The sequence below is a fragment of the Takifugu flavidus genome, chromosome 21, assembly GCF_003711565.1.
Source record: "Takifugu flavidus isolate HTHZ2018 chromosome 21, ASM371156v2, whole genome shotgun sequence".
In the NCBI taxonomy this organism is placed as follows: Eukaryota; Metazoa; Chordata; class Actinopteri; order Tetraodontiformes; family Tetraodontidae; genus Takifugu; species Takifugu flavidus.
In genome coordinates, this window is record NC_079540.1 from 7,468,787 (window position 1) to 7,486,656 (window position 17,870).

The 17,870-nt window shown below is 48.7% G+C and overlaps 1 protein-coding gene across 7 annotated transcripts in view; it reads left to right on the forward strand.

Moving 5' to 3' along the window:
• The window catches only part of LOC130518505 (RNA-binding motif, single-stranded-interacting protein 3), a 178,820-nt gene that overhangs the window by 123,129 nt on the left and 37,821 nt on the right, over positions 1-17,870 (forward strand). For all 7 annotated transcript variants that reach the window (XM_057021131.1, XM_057021128.1, XM_057021132.1 and 4 more), the window contains 2 exons: positions 747-904; positions 5,600-5,679. In XM_057021131.1, the coding sequence (XP_056877111.1) occupies positions 747-904; positions 5,600-5,679 (238 nt within the window). The remainder of the gene's footprint in view (positions 1-746; positions 905-5,599; positions 5,680-17,870) is intronic.

Below are 17,870 nucleotides of genomic sequence, written 5' to 3' on the forward strand. Positions count from 1 at the left end.
CTGCTCACAGATCCGCACCCCTCATGTGGGGGTGGGTGGATGGATAGAAGATACAGAATTAAAGATACTGGTGTCACAGTTAGCTAAACGGTGGTTCACCTGAAGCATAAATGGGTGAATAGCTGGATGATTTATGTGGTGGCTTCTTGGATCACTGGCTGATTGACTGGTGGGGTTGCTGTTTCCACTGTTTTGGAGCTCGCGGGGCCTCTGCTTCCTCAGGCCGACCCACACCAGCTGTGCATCTCCACCTAGTCAGCAGCAGCCTGTGGGCACTGACGGAGGAACCAGCGTTGGTGCAGCTGCACTGCGTAGCTTCTGATTCTCTCTTCCCCTCCCTTCTTTTCTTTGAAATGATCACTTGAAACCATCTTTCGGGTGGTTCTAAACAAGCTAATGCCTGGCATACGTACACGCACACACTGGGCCCTCGTTAACCTTTCCATCCGCCCACGTGGCACAAACACACGCACACACACACACACACACACACACACACACACACACACACACACACACACACACAACACACACACACACACACACACACACACACACACACACACACAGCTCCAGGCTCAGTAGACTTGTCTTATCTGTTCTGTATGTGAGCGCTTGTGCGTGTAAAGTCAGACATCATATGAGTTTAGGGCAACACGCTACGTTAGCTTTCATGACAAGCGTCCGAGCCTCTGCAGCCTCCTGTTCACCATTATCGTCCTTCTCTCTCCTCTTTCTGCCCACAGCAACAGGAGCAGGATCCCACCAACCTGTACATCTCCAACCTGCCAGTGTCTATGGATGAGCAGGAGCTGGAGAACATGCTGAAGCCCCTGGGGCACGTCATCTCCACGAGGATACTGAGAGATGCCAACGGGGTCAGCAGAGGAGTCGGCTTTGCCAGGTACAGGAGGAGCCTCTCATCCTTCATCTGCACACGCTTCTGCTCCCAGAGTGGAGTTTTTCTCTGATTCCAACTTGTGTCACTGCCTGTTCGGAAAATCCGTCAGCTCCCAAAACGATGTGTAACCTCACAGTAAAGAAGCTAATTTACAATATAAATTAAAAGTTGGGGGGGGGGGGTAAGTTTAATCACTTGTAATGTTGGTCTGATTTATATTTATGATTTATATTTGGCTTCAATAAACCAGGTAACAGTCAGTAAACCACAGGAACAAATCATCCATCCATCATCCATCCATCCATCCATCCATCCATCCATCCATCCATCATCCATCCATCATCCATCCATCCATCATCCATCCATCCATCATCCATCCATCCATCCATCCATCCACCCATCATCCATCCCTCCACCCATCCACCCATCCAGCCATCCATCCATCCATCATCCATCCATCCTCCACCCATCATCCATCCCTCCATCCATCCATCCACCCATCCATCATCAATCCATCCATCCATCCATCCATCCATCATCATCCATCCATCCTCCATCCATCCATCATCCATCCATCATCCATCCATCCCTCCACCCATCATCCATCCCTCCACCCATCCATCATCCATCCATCATCATCCATCATCCATCCATCCTCATCCATCCATCCATCCCTCCATCCATCCATCCAGCCATCCATCCATCCATCCACCCATCCATCATCCATCATCCATCCATCCACCCATCCATTTATATTTAATCAGGCTCCATGGGACGCCCGTCGCCATGGAAACACTGGCATTTGAGGGTAATGTTTTGACAAGTTTAGACGAGGCTGTGTTGAGGTTTCTTTGTGTTTTAACTCAGGAAGAGACTTTGACTTTTCCCAGAACAGAGAATAATGTTCAGTCTTCATGGTTTGGAGTAGCTCCTATACGGTCCTGCCAATAAAGCTGGAATGGTTTTTAGACCTATAAAACATACTTACAAAGCACACGAGATCAAATCTTCAGCTTTGCTTCAGCTCTTCTGCTCATTGATGCAGAATACAGGAGTTACTCTGTAATCACAGTGTGTTATTTTGGGCTTCTGCTCCTTCCTGTAAATTCTTGCTTGATGGAGTTTGGCATTTGCACTAAATCATGTGAGAGGTCCACATGATGCAGCGGGAGCTAAAATGGTTTTAACTGGGTTTTCCAGCCTGGTGCCGGACGATGAACTGGTGGTTGGGAACGTTGTGAGGATGTGCTGGGCTGTGTGTCATGGTGTGTTATTCATGGATACCAGCAATTACCCACTTGTCCTTCCAGCAAATCTGCAGCCACTTCTGAGCTCCACACTGAACAGTTTATTTCTTTTTCTGCTTATAAAAGTTCCCACTTTAGCTTGTTAATCCCCCCAAAGTCATAAACCTCTCTGTCCTTGTCGTCAGCAGTGGCCAGCAGGCTGACATTCCTCCCTTCACGTTGCCTCCTTGTTTACTCCCAGGAAGTCGGTGCCAGCCGCAGAAGCGCCATCTTGCTGGGGTTTTTCTTAATCACCTGCTCTGGCTCGATTCCTCTGCTGTTCCCTGCTCTATTAGAGCAGGACAGACAGGCGCAGGAGCACACACACAAACTGGCACAAAACTGAACATATGCAAAGAGCGGCCTGCGCATGTGCATTCACACTCGCACAGATTCGAACACACACAGGTAGGCAGCCTCCTGCAGGCCGACAAGCAGAGCACGGCAGCAACCTGCCACCAGCCACCTGCTCCAGCAGCCCTCAGTGGGTGGAGGAAGAGACTTGATGAAAGGGAGGATGAGACGGTGGGAGAGAGTGTGAGAGAAAGAGAGAGGTTATTATAAAGGGAACGAGAAGGTGATGGGAAGGAGACATTGAGGATTACAAACCCAAACAAGGTGCGTAGAAGGAAACACGGATCAGTTTGAAGCGTTGGTGTTGAAATAAAGTAACTCACTCGGGAAAGGTGCGTATTTTTTGACGTGGCTTTGGTTTGGCCACCATGCAGACAGACAAGCAGCTGCTGCTGGTTGGGCCATGAGGGGCATTAGAGAGAGTAAACTGAGCTAAGTGTTTGTGGGCCGATCCATTACTGTTATCAGAGCCCATTACTCCAGCCTCAGCACTAATCATTGCAGACAGCAGCACCTGATGCCATTAAGCAGCAGCAGCACACGGAGGAGCAGCAGCCCGCCTCACCATGCCCACCTCACGGCTCTCCGAGTGATTGGCTGCCCCCAAACAATGGCCGACCGTCTGCTTCCCCACAAACAGCTTGTTTGGCTTGTTTATTCCTCTTCGACCCTCCTGTTTTCTGTCCATACCTGTTGGCCAGTCTTCAGAGATGGCATCCTGGCGGAGGTAAACGGCAAATACCCCCACACCTCCAGTCTGAAGCTCATCTCAACCGTCATCATGAACAGTGAAACACAAACGCAGATTTCACGAATGAGTGTGCCAGGAAGTACTGGAGCCCAACCTCTACAGAGCCCGTCAGCAGATGCAAGAGTCCATCACACTTTATTCAGTGAGACAGTTTGCAGAAGAGCTTGTTCGCGTTAGCTCTCCGTTACTTCATTTTAATTAGTGAGATATTTGCTGTGAAGCTGAAACATTCAAATCGCCGATAACAGCCTCGCTAAAAGTCCTGCACATCTTCGCTACCACCCGCGAATGAATTACAGTTTTACAGTCCTTTCGTTGCATTTTGAAACGTACAAATGTTGCTACATTCCATTAATAGCAGGCTTCACAACTTGATTACATCATCACCAAAAATCTGCCTTTGGAACTTGCAAATATATGAGATCAATGAATGCAGCTGTGGAACTACGGCGACTGGATTAAAGCGCAGCTTGAAACGCTACAGCTTCATTTTGCATCTGATAGATCAACTGGGATCTTGTTTACTTGCTGAATAACTGCAGGAATCTGCTCACTTGGGGCGTCTGTGGCGTCAGGCTGGATACAGGGTCAACGTGCAATGGCTGGTGTCAGGAAGTGTGAAAGATTACAACTCTAAAAAGAGAAGTAGGAAGAGGAAAAGGGAGGTGGGTTCAGGCGTGGCGAGGCCGTACCGCCGAGACAAAAGGATGGACAGACTGGAAAGGAAAGGAGCGCATGGAAAATGAGCAGGACGGTGTCGGGGGGGGAGTAAAGATGGAGGAAATAACCACGGTTGAAAGATGTGGAAGAATGAGAGAGACGTCAGAAAGAAGAGGTAGAGACGGGAGGGCCTGGAGTAAGATGGATGGGACGGCGCCAGCGATAAAGAAGCCCTGGTTTTTTAAAAGGAATGATAAAGGAAGAGAGGCTAAAGATGAGCAAGAGGGTACAGAGACGTGAGAGGCTGACAGGATGATATGAGTATTGGTGGAGGTGAATAAAGCGGGAGCACCTGAGGAGCGATGGCCCGAGCACGTCCCAGGGGCGTTAGCAGAGACGATCCCTCAGGCCTGCGTTTAAACGCTCTCAACATTAACCGCTGAAACTCACGTCAGGTTCTTTCCATCACGGTGTCACCTAAAGATGCATGTTGGTATAAAACAAATCATATCGTGCTCGCTGTCGTCGTCCCCGGAGACGAGCCGGCGCTCCAGAACCAACATTCGTTCCCACAGGTTACTGGGATCCTCCCAGGATGAATCTTATTGGCTCAGGAGGTGATTCTTGACTCTCAGAAGAGGTTCAGGCTCTTGATGAAGATGAATCAAAGTCTGATTCTGCAGTAATATTTCCTGACTGTGAGTTCACTAGGGTTAGCATCTTCACCCAGGGAAGTAGTACTAAAGTGTCCCCTATAAGGTTGATGTTGTTTGTTTATGAGGAAGCGTCTGAGAATTAAAGGACGTGACCCCAGAAATAGATGCATCCACGTTCGTGAGCCTTTGTGAATAATGAACACGCTGAAAACAAGAATCTGAGAAGCTTCGACGCACATCAGCACAGTCAGTGATGGAAACGTGCGTTAAAATGAAGCAGCCAGCTTCTAAAACCCAATAACTCACATGTTGCATCCTCACAAATGGGATCAATTATCTTGGATTTAGCTAAAATAAGAGATTGTTGTGTGTCTGAGAGCTCAACTGGGTTTCATCTGTCCGTGTGTGAGTGTGAGCGTTGATGGTCTGAGCCCTCCTGCTGATCACATGTTTAGCTCGTAGATTTATAACCTAGCCTCTCTCTCTCACACACACACGCACGCGCGCACCACACACACACACACACACGCATGCCACACACACACAGGAAATTGAGTCGTTTCTCTCCATAAGCCCGCCGGTTTTATTTTGTTCCAACATCTGCTTTGCTTCTTTAGACCTGCTTCCTTTCTCTCCCACTCCTCCATCTCTCTGCTCTTCGGGGCTGGTCCTACTGCAGACAGAGGTGCATAACAAAGCGTTCTCCTACAGTTGCTCAATCTAATTGTGCGCCTCAGACTCATGCAGCAGGTGATATTCGGCTGTAGTGCAACAGAGAACATGAGCCTGCAGCCCTGGTGTGGTTGAGGTCCAGCACACAAACGCTCAGATAAAAGTAAAGAGGAATAAAACCCAAAGTTTGCTTATTCCAATTAGAAAAACCATTTATTACATTTGTCGTCAGAGGGGAATAACTTTTATTCAACCTGACCCCGGGCGGGGAGTGTAAAGGGAGCAGTTCTGATTAATTCCGCTCTGTTTCCTGTTTCAGGATGGAGTCTACGGAGAAATGTGAAGTTGTGATTCAGCATTTCAATGGAAAATACCTGAAAACCCCTCCAGGCATTCCAGGTGAGTGTTCCCCGTCTTTATGAAGTGTGTGGGAAAAATCCCAGCTTTGGACATGAGAACCCTCTCTTCTAATGCAGTTATGTTACGTCCACCTCCCTCCTCTGCTGGGCAGGTTGATAGATTGTGCACGCTGTTGTTTTTGACATCTGAAGCTCGCTATCACAGGCTGATACATTTACGGGTCCCTTCCCTCCGTCTGCTCCCCATCCCTGCCGCATCCTGCCGATCCTGGCGAGCCTGGAACTTCTGGGGCAGGAGAGAACCTTCTTAATATTCAGCCTCATGCCTCCCCGCTTTTCTTTGCAATCTACTTAAGAGCTCGCACTCTCCCCTTTTCCTCCTTTGCTTCTGCTCCCTGTTGCTGTGTCCTTTCTCCTTCCTGTCGCTCCTCTCCACAGACACTCCAGACAGCGGAACAAGCTGCTCAAGGAGAAACCAGACTGTTGGAAAAAGGTTGACAGAATGACACAAAGCAGAGGCAGATGTAAAGTCAACGCAGCCTTTTATTCTGGGTCCCCAGAGTGTAAAACAAAGGAGCGGACCTCCCCAAACCATCTGAAATTCATATCTACGCAGCCTGAATTTCAGATCTGGTCATTCCTGTTTAGACTTGCATCTCAAATTGACCTAGAAACAGACCAGACAATGCTGTGAAATATCAGGGTCTTAAATGAGACGCAGATTGATCCAAATGGGGATCGTGGCCGAAAGCTATCGTTGGGTCATAGCTAACGGCGTCGTTTCTGGATGATGCTAACGCGGATCTCAATTTCTGGCACAGAAATTCATGTTTGGATTCATGTTTGTAGCTTAAAAAGGCAGGTAGAACACAAGGGAGGTAGGCAAATCACTGGAACTGGAGTATCTCAGAGGACTGCGGCTTAAAGAGGAGCTCCAGGCAAAGGAGAGCAGAGCCACGGCTCAGTGAGATGACTTAGCGAGCCAAGTTGGGGGGGGGGCTGGAAGCCTCCTGTGCATCTCCACAGAATATGATGACCAGATTGAGCGAGACAGAGATCTCCTTTGCATCCATGCTAGTTTAATTAAAATGCTCTTCAACAGCAGCAGGTAACCCATAAAGTGGCCCCCACCAGTCCAGAATTAGAATCCTAGAGTCCTCATACTTGCTGTAGCCGGTGGCCGTTACAGGCAGGTGCAGGGTTCCATTAAAGGCGATCCCTCTAAGGCTGTAAGATGAGACTGACCTTCGCCTTTCAGTCGACCTTCTGTCACTCTTTATTGTTGCTAATGCATTTTTCAGTTCTGAGCCAATCGTGGAGATTTATTACCTCGATCAAGGAAATCCTTTCATTCTTATTTAATTACAAATTAGCCTGTAATTCTGGCTGCTCATGTTTACGTCCTCTCCAGTCTGGTTCTACTCTGCTTCCCTCTAAAGTGGGACGACCAAGCATTCTGTTATTGTCCCTCTGTTGTCCATGAAGCTTCTGGTTGATCAGGCCAGAGTTGCTCTTCGAGGTCTGGTGGAGTCTATCCATGCTCCTGCTGGAGGGACGGCAGAGCGGCTGCTCCTGGGGGCGTGAGGGTCACATGACCCAGCGGAGTGTCCACCCCCAGGTGTGGCTGGGGAGAGGCCTCGCCACGAAATGACCCCCCCCCCACCCAATTTCAGGGTGGTTGCTATCGCCCGGCCAAGATAGCTTCTTTTGCCCCTCTCCCAAATCATCTGACCTTTGTTGTTGAGGTGCAGCTGAAGGTCTGAGTGGTGTCCAGAAGACCAGAGCGTTTGGCTCCGTGTTCACCACCTTTTCACAGACGTCACCAACGTAGGGGATGCAGATGTTTCCCCATTGTTGTCTTTTCCAGCCAGAAGTGAGCTGAGATCTGCTAATTGTGTAGATTTATTCCAACTTTATGACACCCTTTCATGCTGTTCAGGACTCAAGTTTAAATGATTCACATTAGAAATATCTGAGAATCGAAGCGTCTGAAATCATCAAGCAGGTTGCACAAAGCTTGATGTCCGTTTAAAGCCCAAAGAATAGCTTGAAAAAGTTAAATATTTTTATGGGAAAACTTTGTATCTGATTTTCTCTGATGTCTTTTACGGTCTGAAATCATAAAATCTTGATTTAGTGTTTTTGTCTGACATTCTTTTGAGGATGGATGAAGACTCACCAATATTTGGTGCGTTTCTGCCTCTCCTTCGCGGCCCGTAGGGGCCCTTCTCCACGTTGGCAGCTATCTGCTGTAGTCTGGACATTCTTTAGAAATCCAAGGCAGATGTTCCTCTGCTCCTCGGAGCCTCAAAGGATGTTTTTGTTCCTCAAACGGGTGGGATGTGGGAGCGCGTTCGGATTTGGCTTCGTGTTCTCATAAGCTGCTGTGATGATTTTTCATTCATCAAAACTACCCGTATACTTCACGTGTGTGTGCGTGCATTTGTGTGTCAGAGGGAGAGCGCGCACATGCACGATGTTTCCCTCGAGCCGTTTGCTATGCAGGGCAGCTTCTCCATCCATCCTGCTTTGACAGTTCAGCGACACCCCTGGGGGGCCTTTGCCACACAAGTGTGTGTGTGCGTGTGTGTGTGTGTGTGTGTGTGTGTGTGTGCGCCACACATACGTGGTTATGCGTGTGTGACAGCAGTGACGGTTACACTTTGTGAGCCCTGACACATAACCTCACACAAGCACACGAGCACAGAGCACAAATACGGTCACACACCGCTGAGTTTGACCTGGAAACCGCACATCCATATCAGGGCAATGGAAATCTTTTTAACCAACCATTTAGGGTATAAAAATCCCCTCACTCACACACACACACACACAAACACACACTCATACATGTATGGAGTCGTACCTTTGCTCCACCAGATCCAGACGCAGGTCATTTGATAAATTCAGCTGAGTTTGGGAGGAAAGGAAGTCGGCAGAGACAGGAAGTGAGCACCAGCCTGCAGATAAAGCCGCAACACCGGGAAGAGGAGGAAAGATTAGAGAGACGATAACAGGTGGCAGTTAATGGTGCCATAGAGACCTTCACTTCAGTTCCTTTTTTAAATTTTAATGTAATAACATTTAACTTCCTTGTGAATAGACAAGACACTAAATTGATTTAGAGTGTGGTGAGGTGATAGCAGATGGCAGGAAATGATCCTCCAACTTCCCTGTTATTACGATTGAACTTCTACTGGGATCAAACTTAAATTTGTCCTTATGATGGCTCGAAGTGGTTCCTGCTGAAACTTAAGACTCATAAACAAAGAGAGTTCAGGAATTCTGACTCCCGGAACACCAGGAAAACTATGCCAAACGCTTCGTTTACGGAGGGAAGCAGAAGTAAATAGCAGCACAAATTTAATCAGCTATCCAAGTCAGGTTTATTTGGCGAAGTCTGGTTGATATGAGCGCCACGTCGTTTTGGCCCAACAAGCTCGTCAGCGAGCCGCTGCGGTCTGCCCACGTCTGATTGGGATTCCGAGAGCGGGACATGATCGATAGCCCTGATGGAGCGCTACAGCTGTTTAGCTATTCTGTGCAATGCGGCAGCCGCTCTCCGTGTCACTGTCGTGGGCCGTGAGCGCGCATGTGTCCCCACATGGATACAGAGTCATTCTCGTGCCCCACACGTGCGGGTGGCGTGGGCATTTTCGTGTTTCCGGCTGCGGACAAGGACGTCCACACGTCGAAGCCTCGGAAAACGTGGACTCTGTAGCTGTGAGTGAAGTCTGGGCTGTGGATTTGCTCCGCGCAGAAAAGAAATGGAATTTATGAAATCTTACAACGTCAATAAAGCATGCTGGAGCCCAACAGGGATGCGTTATTACATTGCAACACTGAGCTCTGGGAAAGTCAAAGGAAGCAGAGATAAAAAGTGATTTAATCCGCCGGCTCCACTGAGCCCTGCTGAGTAAAGCCCTCCGTCCCACAATGCATTAAACAGCTTAGAGATGACACCCTATGGTAAATGTAATTTGAACCGGAGATACATTAGCTATTGTTTGGTTTTGACAGGTGAGTAATCTCATGCACGCGCTCTTCTGTGTGTCCACCTCGCCAGAAAGGAAATGGATAACATTTGATCCTGTGCACGTGCTGAGCTGCTCAGACAGACTGCAGCTCTTTGCATGGTCGCTCCTATTTCCACTGTCAACAATCAAACAGCAGCTAAATAAACAGGCAGCTGTTTTCCATAAGGCTCCGCACCGATAGCGTCGAGTGTTGCCAAATGGCGGGAGTGGACGCCGACGCCGCCTCGCCACGAGTGTCACGGCGTGCAGACACACCCGGCGTGGCAGCGTCTGCATGTTCTCCTGTGTTGGTCCAAACAGAGCAGCGTGTGGCTCCAGGGTCAGAACAGGTTCTGGATAAATCATCAAGAACAAGATTCCCCCTTTCTTAACCTGATCTGGTCTTCAGAGACCTCCTGAAACCACAGCGCTCCGTCTTCCATCTTAGCAGCAGCTCGCTGGGGTGTTCACATGCGTAAAGCATATTATGGGCTGCTGTGAACGCCATATTGGCGAACGCCGTTGAGGATGGGATCTTACCAAGCTCCAGTAACATTCCCTGTTCTTCCTGTCGCCATGAGACCCACATTTTTCCATCGAAGTCTCTAGTCTCGGTCTCGGGGACTTGGCGAGAGGAGCTTTAAACGCCACGGTTTCGCCAAGGCTTTGGCGCTTCCCCGTTATTGTTTTAGAACGAATCCACATGTACATTCGAGCGGAAGTTTCGGAGAGCCGAGCCTCGGCTCGCGGACAAGAGGCTCGCGCAGGATTTGAAATCTATTTACGGAATTTTTAAAATACATCCCTTCAAAACATGAGACGAGGAATCCACAAACGCCTGCCACCAGCGTGCACGTGCACGTGCACTTGCTATCGGGTGGGTGGGAGGGATCTTTCAGAAGGTGCCGTTGGAGAAACGTTCCTCTCCCTGTTGGCATCGTCGCCACGACAACGGTACCAAGATAGCGGAGACAGCCCCCGGTATTAAAAGGTCCCTCGTTGAATTAAGGCAAGTCCCAAATCACTTGGTACGTTAAAAAAGGCTCTTCTGAAAGTGTCAGTCATACTTGAGTAATCCATGTTAATTTCTGCAATCCCTCCCACACTCCCCTGGCTAATAAGTGGCCTGTCAGCCGGCCCATTTCTCTTCCCCACGCCGAGCGGCGTTAATGTGCAGCCAAGTCGCCCGGTGGCTCGGCTGTCAGATATGGCCGCCTCTCCCGGCGCCAGCGCACGTTTCCCCCGTCATGCATCACGCCGTCGCGTGCGGCTGCTGAGCTGTGAGCCGCTTCTGTCTGATGTTTTCTTTCTTCTGTTTTGACGGAAAGAAAAGGTCGCATCTATTAGGTATTGATAATTCATTTTCTGCCGCTGACGCGCGGCGTGTGCGAGCCAATTTCTGCCTGTTTGTGACGCACAATGACAATCAGACAGCTTCTCAATATGCGGCGCTGCAGATGATAATTAGCTCGCAGAGCTGCCTTTCACATGTACCTGGTTAGGATACGGCGCTGGAATAATGTGTCCTCTCAGCATCACCCGTCCTACCCCCACAGCCCGGACTTCACCCCCCCCCCCCCCCCCCCATTAGGGGCAGGAGACACAGGAAGTTATTATTGGCATCCCCAGTAAATCAGACTGCTTCCTGAAATAGGGATCAATTTCCCTTGATGCACTTTCTCATTATAACCTTATTTCTCCCACAGACAGTAATCTGGATTTGTCACGCTTTGTTTGTTTTGCCGCCAAACTATTTCAATCACGGGTGAAGCGCACGGTTAGGGTGACGCGCACGGTTAGCACCCAGATGGAGAGCTAGGAGAGCAGGCTCCAAGGAGATCTGCTGATATATAAGACAAGAACCTGGTCCACACCAACGTCCACCACAGTTTAGCAGCCGTAGCTCGTCAGAATAATGAATAATGTGTGTGTGCCAGAAGATCAGATTTGTGAGGGGTTTTTCTGCCATTTTGAAACGTGTGGACGACTTCCTGTAGCTTTGCCAACCCTGAACTGTTCCAGATGAGGTGCTAGCACGACCTGAGAGCGGTGAGAGAAGCGAAGCCCAGAGGACTGCAGCGGGAGAATGATAGAAAATAATATATTAGGAGCTAAGAAGGTTTGACAGGAAGGAGAGTGGGAGATAAAGAGAACAGATGGCAAAGTGCAGCAGGTGAAGACGGGCGGCTGGTTGGGAGAAGACGAGGAGACGAGTGGAAGCAGCATCAAACGGCTGTTTTCTGAAGGTGATGTTTGAGTCGGTTAATGTTCAGGCTGCTGCATCTGCAGATGAAAGCACGACTTTGACTTTGCCAGCGCTTCCTGAGCGTGACCCTGGGTGACCCCGGAGCAGCTGTCCGCCGCGTTGATCCCCTTCTGTGGTTCTCCCCATCACCCAGCTCCCAGTTTGTCATCGTTGCTGTTGTGCTCTCTCTCTGTCCCACCTCCTCTCATCTTCCTGCCTCTTTCATCTGCCTTTCCTCTGCGGCTCTTCCCTTCTGTTCATTATCCCGCACAGCGTTCCTTCCCTAATACTCATAGAGCTGAGCACACGCAGCTAACGAGCGCCTGACGATGCCATAATTGATGTAGAACAAGTTTCCACCTAAACACACGTTCAACCTGCTTGTGTTTGTGTTTTTATTTACTCTCCACTCTTATTTACAGCGTTTGGTTTCAGTATTTAATCCCAGTTTGATTCATGTTAATTGTATGAAGTCGTTCTTAAGTTCGTTTCTATGTAAGTGAGATGAAAGCGGAGATGTGCAATTTACCCCTCTGATCCCAGGCTTGGAGGTTTTACCCATCGGTCAACATAATCTAATGTGGGACCCGAGGCGGCCTTCTTTTGAATAATATCCCCGCTCTCAGCAGATACAATAGGTCACCGAGCTCACAGCCTTTCGGCCGGCGCGCCTGTCCTTCAGAATGAAGATTAAGTTTGCTGAGCAGGATAATCGCGCTCCGAGGTCCCTGTGGTATGCAAGCAATGCAGCACGCTCGCCTTCCTCCTCCGGCACCTTTCATTGCTTTGGAGTCTCTCCACATGAGTTTGATAAATAGCGGATCCTATTTTTCTCTCTCACAGGAGCTTGTCGTTAGCATGTTTTAACATACGGCGAGTTGAAGCCGGGCCGTGTTCCTGCTCCGACTCTGACCTGGGGACTAGCTTAGCGCTGGTGTCGGGGAAGCAAGGGAAAATAAATAACGAGATGAACTAACGGGCATCAGTTACACCCAGCTACGTCAGTGTGACTGTCCCAGGACACAGAGGGCAGTGAGATAAATCTAGAAGCTGCCCCCCAGAATAGAGTGTGCGGCTCCATTAGAACAGGACGCAGGCTGTGTGGGAACAGGCAGAGGTCACTGTGGTCAGCAGAGTTATTCCTGTAATGCTACCGGACCTCCAGGAGTTGACACCCATTCATTCATCCAACCGCCTGTCAGCAGGGAAGGGGACCCACAGAGAGACAAATGCACACAAAAAGGACACACACACAGCTCCACATTCGGCCCGGTACTGGCACCGCAGTTGGTTCTTCCACAAAGAAAAACCTTTCTGTCTGCCAGGTAACGGCATTTTCTCCATGTTCATGAATAAGAGGACGTTTCTAATAAAGACCTTTATAGTCAATAGACAATTTGTCTAAAGCAATGAAAAGTATCTAAAGTAACTAACCTGGTCCGGATCAGGTTGAGCTGCGCTATGCTAACACTATAGCACAGTGTTTTATTACACTGCTAGAAAAGCTGGTTCGTTCTACCTCACAGAGGTGAAATGCTTTGTTAGCATTTAGCCTAACTGAACAATTAGGTTATAGTTAACCTAATTAGTTATTTTGCAGCCATGCATGCCTGTGCCACCGGCAAAAGCCTGCAGTCTTCTTCAGAGTAGGAGGTTTTTTATTTGTAACAACAGTGATGTGTGATGACAGGAAGGGAATAACAATGGGATGGTTCCATTTCATGTTAGCAAACTTTTCCTTAAAGACATGCTAACTGTCTGTCTCACACACACACACACACATCAACAGGCCATTAGGAAGGTGTTGCTTTCATTACCTCCTGCCTGACCCCCCAGCGCCGAGCCGTCGGAGTTGAGTATAATGATGCAGAGCTGGTCGGGATCGCAGTGTAAATACAGAGAAAGAGTCAAAATTCAGGAAATTTCCATCCCTTTCTTCTCTCTGCTCTGTGAGCCAGGTGGGAAGTATGAATGTGTGGCATCTGGGGACCACCCTGTGTTTGGCACCACATCTTGCTGCAGCTACCCCCCACTGGGCACAAGTAATAGTGGGAAAACAGAGCGCTTAAGGCCTGCGAGTCCAACTGCCACTCTGACAACACACACGCCAACACAATGGGAATAAAAAGACATGAAAACACACCACACGTGCATGAGAGGTAGCCAAAGATCCTGTGACCTCCGACCTCTCTCTTTTTAAAGTGCACTTTAGTTCCTGGAACACAAACTCTTTAATCAAGGAGCTTTATTTTGGTTTTTTCCTGGGGCTTCAGGCAGAAGGACGCTCAAGCTACAACAATATTTAGAGGTCATGCAGACTTTAAGGACACAGCAACGATTCAGTGTCATGTAATAATAATGGAAGGATGAATTCTCATGCTCAGGGAGTCTGTAGTCCCAGCTGAACAAAGACCTTCCCAACATTTCTGTGGAGAATTCCTGCTGTCACCCAACGTTCTGCTATCTGCAGGAGTTACAGGTAACGAATGAAGGCTTGAAAATAACACAACCGTCTTCGCAGGCAGTTACAAGACACCCAATATTTTTAACTCCAATGGGAAAATAATGGGAGTGTGTAATGAGCGACGTACAGCAGCCTGGGATTCATAGGGAAATGCGAAAGGATGAAAAATGCTGTTTTCAAATGCACACGTTCTATTTCCTCACACGTCGTTCATCACAGAAATGGAATCATGGGGAAATCCACACAGATGAGTTCTTCTTCTCACGTCCTTGTTCATCATACCTGCGCTACGTTCTGTGACTAGGATTGTTTTTATGGGCAATTCCAGCCCCGAGCATGTGTGCTGTGGTCCTAATGACCGCTGTTGTCACGGCGATACCACCTCAAGGCCCCTTTCAACATGTAAACGGCGAGTTCTGAACCACCTTGAGCTGCTCGTATCTCTCTCAGACTCCAGACGTAATCGTGCCGCTGATGCATCCAGATCAATGTATCAGGACGTCTAGTTTGTGGAGGGAGGAGCGAGGCTGCCACAGCAGGGGTGGGGGGGGTGTTGGAGGCCGTTAGGGTGTATCCAGTTTCAGACTGGGAGGCAAATGGCCTTGGAGATCAAGGATAATACAGCAGATTTCTAAGTGGAGCTGATATTGATTAGCGTTGCCCCCGGTGAACTGCTCGCTGTAGCTTCTCCATGTAAGCTTTTAAACGTTGCTCTCTTAATGGCCCCCTGATCCATAAGGCCACAACCACTGACCCTTCCAATCAGGGTCTGTTGTTGTTTCTGTGATAGCACATGGAAGGGTGTCGAGTTCTTCAGGAACATCATGTCGCCGCGGCCTTACAGCTTTTCTGGAACCTGCCAACCGGAAATCTGCTGGTTTTCCGTCTGTTGTTACTTTCGAGGACTGTTTCACCGATTTGCTCATCATCTTCTTGTTGTCCAGCGTTTGACTCCTGGCCGTCACCGAGCTGAGAAGAATGTTCTGCAGAGTTGGCTGCGTGCGATCAACAGCGCAGCTATCTCCTTTTACACAGCGCTCTGCTCATGAGCTGAAGATTTTCCTTGTTGTTTCGCCGTCTGGGTTTGGTTGGAATTTCTACAATGCTGCAGCTGGTGCTGAAGGTCTGACCGACCAGATGCTAGGAGGTTCCTATAGAAACGCCCGTTTGAAATACACATCTTCTTCACCACTTCTGTGCAGCAGAGACTTTAATTATGTGCAGAGTTGTCAGTTGTTGTCAGTTGTAATGTGTTTTGAAGCACTGTCCCATACTGAGCAGCATTCTTAGCACCCCTCTGTGACGTTATGCTTTCCACTTCATGTTAGCAACCGTGCTTTGAGTTTATGCTGCTGCTGCTGCTGCTAATGAAGCTGCTGCTGCTAATGAAGCTGCTGCTAATGAAGCTGCTGCTGCTGCTGCTGCTAATGAAGCTGCTGCTAATGAAGCTGCTGCTGCTGCTAATGAAGCTGCTGCTGCTGCTAATGAAGCTGCTGCTGCTAATGAAGCTGCTGCTGCTGCTAATAAAGCTGCTTCTGCTAATAAAGCTGCTGCTGCTGCTGCTGTTGCTAATGAAGCTGCTGCTAATGAAGCTGCTGCTAATAAAGCTGCTGCTGCTAATGAAGCTGCTACTGCTGCTGCTAATGAAGCTGCTGCTGCTAATGAAGCTGCTGCTGCTGCTGCTGCTGTTGTTGTTTGGTCGTTGGTCCCGGAACTTCCACATGTCCACCATGTGAGTGGGATAAGTAGTGAAATACACTCATCATAGCATTAAACCAACAGTCCACACTGATAAATGTGTGCTAGAGAGGGGAGCTAATGTTTCTAAACCCCCTCTTACAGCTATTACAAAAGGAGTGGATTAGCCAGCAGCCCCCTGCTAGGACAGAGAATGGATGAGAATTGGAAGAATCCCATCTCTATGGAATTATCTAAATAACAGCCTGGCCAATTTAATAAGTCCCAGCCTCATCAGACCTCATCAGCTCCACCAATTAAGCCGTCGCCATGGCGGCTGGCAGGCTGGTTGTATGCTACGGTGATGGATGGGAGCCGCCGTGGCGATGTGCTTCGCTGTGCCGCTGCGCTGCTGAAACCCGCATTGCCGACATTCTTGTGGTCAAAGATGTGTCGCGAGTTTAAGAGAATCCGGGCCAACAGCCATAGCCGTCATTAACGGGCTCTGATGCTGCGTGTCGCATAGACAGGGCGGAGCGGCGCTCCTGGCTGGTGACACCATCCATCTTTATTGTTTCTGGCTTCATCATGTGCTCTGCCAGGTTTGCCAAGCAATAACCTAGTTGGTTCTGCGGAGTTTGCAAGCATATTAAAATGGTTAATTGACTGAATCGTTATCACGGAACAAGATCAACGGCACAGTGATGATTTGAGGACGACTCCTAACGTGATTCTTTACACGGTCTAATGCAGTTTGATGTCGTATAAAGAAAGAAAGAACGCTGCAGCGCATGTGCTTAAGGCCGATGTTTCAGCTGTCAGAGCCAGTTTAAACGGGTTCGGCCCTCTCTCAAGGCATTACCAACGCTACGCTGGCGTGTGCGAACGCTACAAATATGGACGTCAACATCTCTCTTACTGTATTACCTCCCCAGGGTCAAGATGTGGGGAAAAAACACAGCTCTCTTCCTTTTATTGGATCCCATTAATGCTGACTGAGGGGAAAACGAGACCTTTCATCACTTCAGAGATGTTTAGGCAAAGACTTAGTCAGATCTGTCTGACACAGGTCAGCCGTTGTTTCTGATTACCAGCCCTGATTTTCCTCCGCAGGGATACAGCAGCTTCTGATCTGCGTCCGTGCACTGTTGAAGACACTCTGAAGACTGTTAGGTGTGCATTTGCTCACTAATAAGGGCTGCTCTTTCCTCTTTCTTTACAACACGAGCAAAACGGTGCTTCCATGCATCCAGAGAATTTTATCCAGCGTGATCATTTTTGTTCTCCACAGTTTGTAGCGGAGCAGCATGACAGCAGCAGGAGCCTGGTGTGGAGCCAGTCTTGTTTTATTTGTTCATTTTCATCAGCCTTGACTGAAGTTTGAGCGTTTGAAGTAGAAAGTTCCTCGTAAACACGCTGCGTGTAACATGTTGCATGTTGGAAGCCGTTTTTGGAGTTGTTACATATCGTTAGCAGGGTTAATGCTACAGCCAGAGCACGTTACCTTGGAAACAGTTGAGGTCTTGACTGAACCCAAACATACGATGGAGGACTCTGAATGTTCTTCATTGTGAAGCCGCTGTGCTCTTTGGAGGTCAGATATAGAAGCTGCCCCAGACCAGAACGGGTGATCTCCAGATGGTTTCCATCCAGACAGTCAGAGATCACGTGTGGTCGTGAACACTCTCGTAAAGGGGGAGACCTTTGGGCTCTGTTTCCCACAGATTTCTGACGAAGGTCGTCTCACCAAAGCGTCGCATGTTGACTGTTTAACGGAGCGTTCCCAAGAGTTTCCAAACATTCCCGACTCCATGTGAATTCAGGAGTCA